General features: G+C 63.8%; 1 protein-coding gene across 1 annotated transcript in view; it reads right to left on the bottom strand.

Moving 5' to 3' along the window:
• ZNF385C (zinc finger protein 385C) overlaps positions 1 to 1,523 on the bottom strand; it is an 11,098-nt gene that overhangs the window by 1,616 nt on the left and 7,959 nt on the right. The window contains exon 4 of the mRNA XM_009894436.1: positions 554 to 883. Within this exon, the coding sequence (XP_009892738.1) occupies positions 554 to 883 (330 nt within the window). The remainder of the gene's footprint in view (positions 1 to 553; positions 884 to 1,523) is intronic.

Below are 1,523 nucleotides of genomic sequence, written 5' to 3'. Positions count from 1 at the left end.
CCCCCCCCGGTGGGGGGGGGCCCCCCCGCCAGCCCCAGACGCTCGCCCACCCCGAGGGGGCTGCCGGGCACAGCCCATGAGCCGTGGCTTGCTGCTGGCCCCCAAAGCTCGTTAAATTCCCAAGGGGCGTCTCAAAACGAGCCGGAGCCCGAAGCACCGAGCTGCTTTGGGAGGGATTATCCTGGTCTGCACTGGCACTGGCACTCGGGGTGCCATCCGCTTAAAGCCAGACTGCCACGGAATATAGAGCAGCCTCCAATCACTTGATTAAATGTATCTGAAAACGTCTTTAATTAAGAGACATGAACAATAAGAGAGCATCTGACCTTGCTAAAATTCACTCCATAAGCTGCAGCACAGGTAAAGCACTGCCGCGCATCTCTGCAAGCCACCTTAATTAACCCTTTTTAATTAAAGCAACGCTCATTAACGCTGGCCGCTTCCCTGCGAGGCGGGTGACGGGGCATGGCGGGGCTTTGCACGGAGCCCAGGACAGAGCTGTGAGGGGCCCGTCCCCCCGTCCCCCCGTCCCCAGCGCGGACGATGCCCTTACCGGTGTTGTGAGCCTCCAGCTGGGAGAGGGAGTTGACGGTCACTTTGCAGGTGGGACAGTACAGGTGCTGTTTGCTCTTCTGCCCCTCCTTCTCGCTCTCGGGGGCCGAGCTGACGCTGCTGCCCGACTCGGCCGCCTGCGCCTCGGCTGCCTGCGCGGCGGAGGATGCCACGCTGGTGGCGTCCGAGGTGCCCTCCGACAGCTCCGAGGCTGGCGGGGAGCCCAGCGGGGCGACGCTGCCCGACAGCTCCGCGGGTGACTCCTCGGCGCCGGGCGTCAGCCCCAGGCTGCTGCACTCACCCTCCGGCTCCTGCAGGCCGTTGGCTTCAGCTGGCGGCAGGGGAAGGAAAAGGGGGAAAAGGGGAAGAAAAGAAAGAAATGGGCAGAAAGAGAGAGTTCTCTGTGCTGGAACGGGTTTTGTGGATTTTAGAGATCACCCTTGTCGCCCCCGAGACCACCTCGGGCACTGTCTGCTCACGTTCATCCCTGTGGAGGACGGCTCTTCCCAAGGTCTCTCCTGTTACTGCTTTTATCTGCGGCTGGTGGCAGCCCAGCTCAGCACAGGAGCTCCGGCGCTGCCTCGGCTCAGGGGGTTCCGGCTCCTTCCAGCCCCGTCCCTGCGCGGGGCAGAGCCCTGGGGACCCGCGAGCCCTCACCGGGGCACGGGCAGGACACTGCAGCCCTTATCTCCCAGACACACCACATCCCGGGGGAATACCCGCTGTTTCCCCACACGGCTGCAGAGCGGCGTAGGAGCCATCAGCTCCGGGGATGGATTGCCACCCCTTCCCCGCGAGGCTGCCCCAGCCGGGCACGCCGGGCACGCCGGCAGAGCACAAAAGCTCATTTATTAACACTCGCCGTCGCATCTATGCCGCACTAATCGCAGCCCTCCTCATCCCGCCCAGCAGCTGCCCGTGGCGGGATGCTCAGACACGAGGCTGCTGCGGTTCAGGATACAATGGGGCTC

Source organism: Charadrius vociferus, unplaced genomic scaffold (genome assembly GCF_000708025.1).
Source record: "Charadrius vociferus isolate BGI_N301 unplaced genomic scaffold, ASM70802v2 scaffold1551, whole genome shotgun sequence".
Taxonomy (NCBI): Eukaryota; Metazoa; Chordata; class Aves; order Charadriiformes; family Charadriidae; genus Charadrius; species Charadrius vociferus.
The sequence above is the reverse complement of the archived record's forward strand: the minus strand, read 5'-3'. Positions and strand labels throughout refer to the sequence as shown.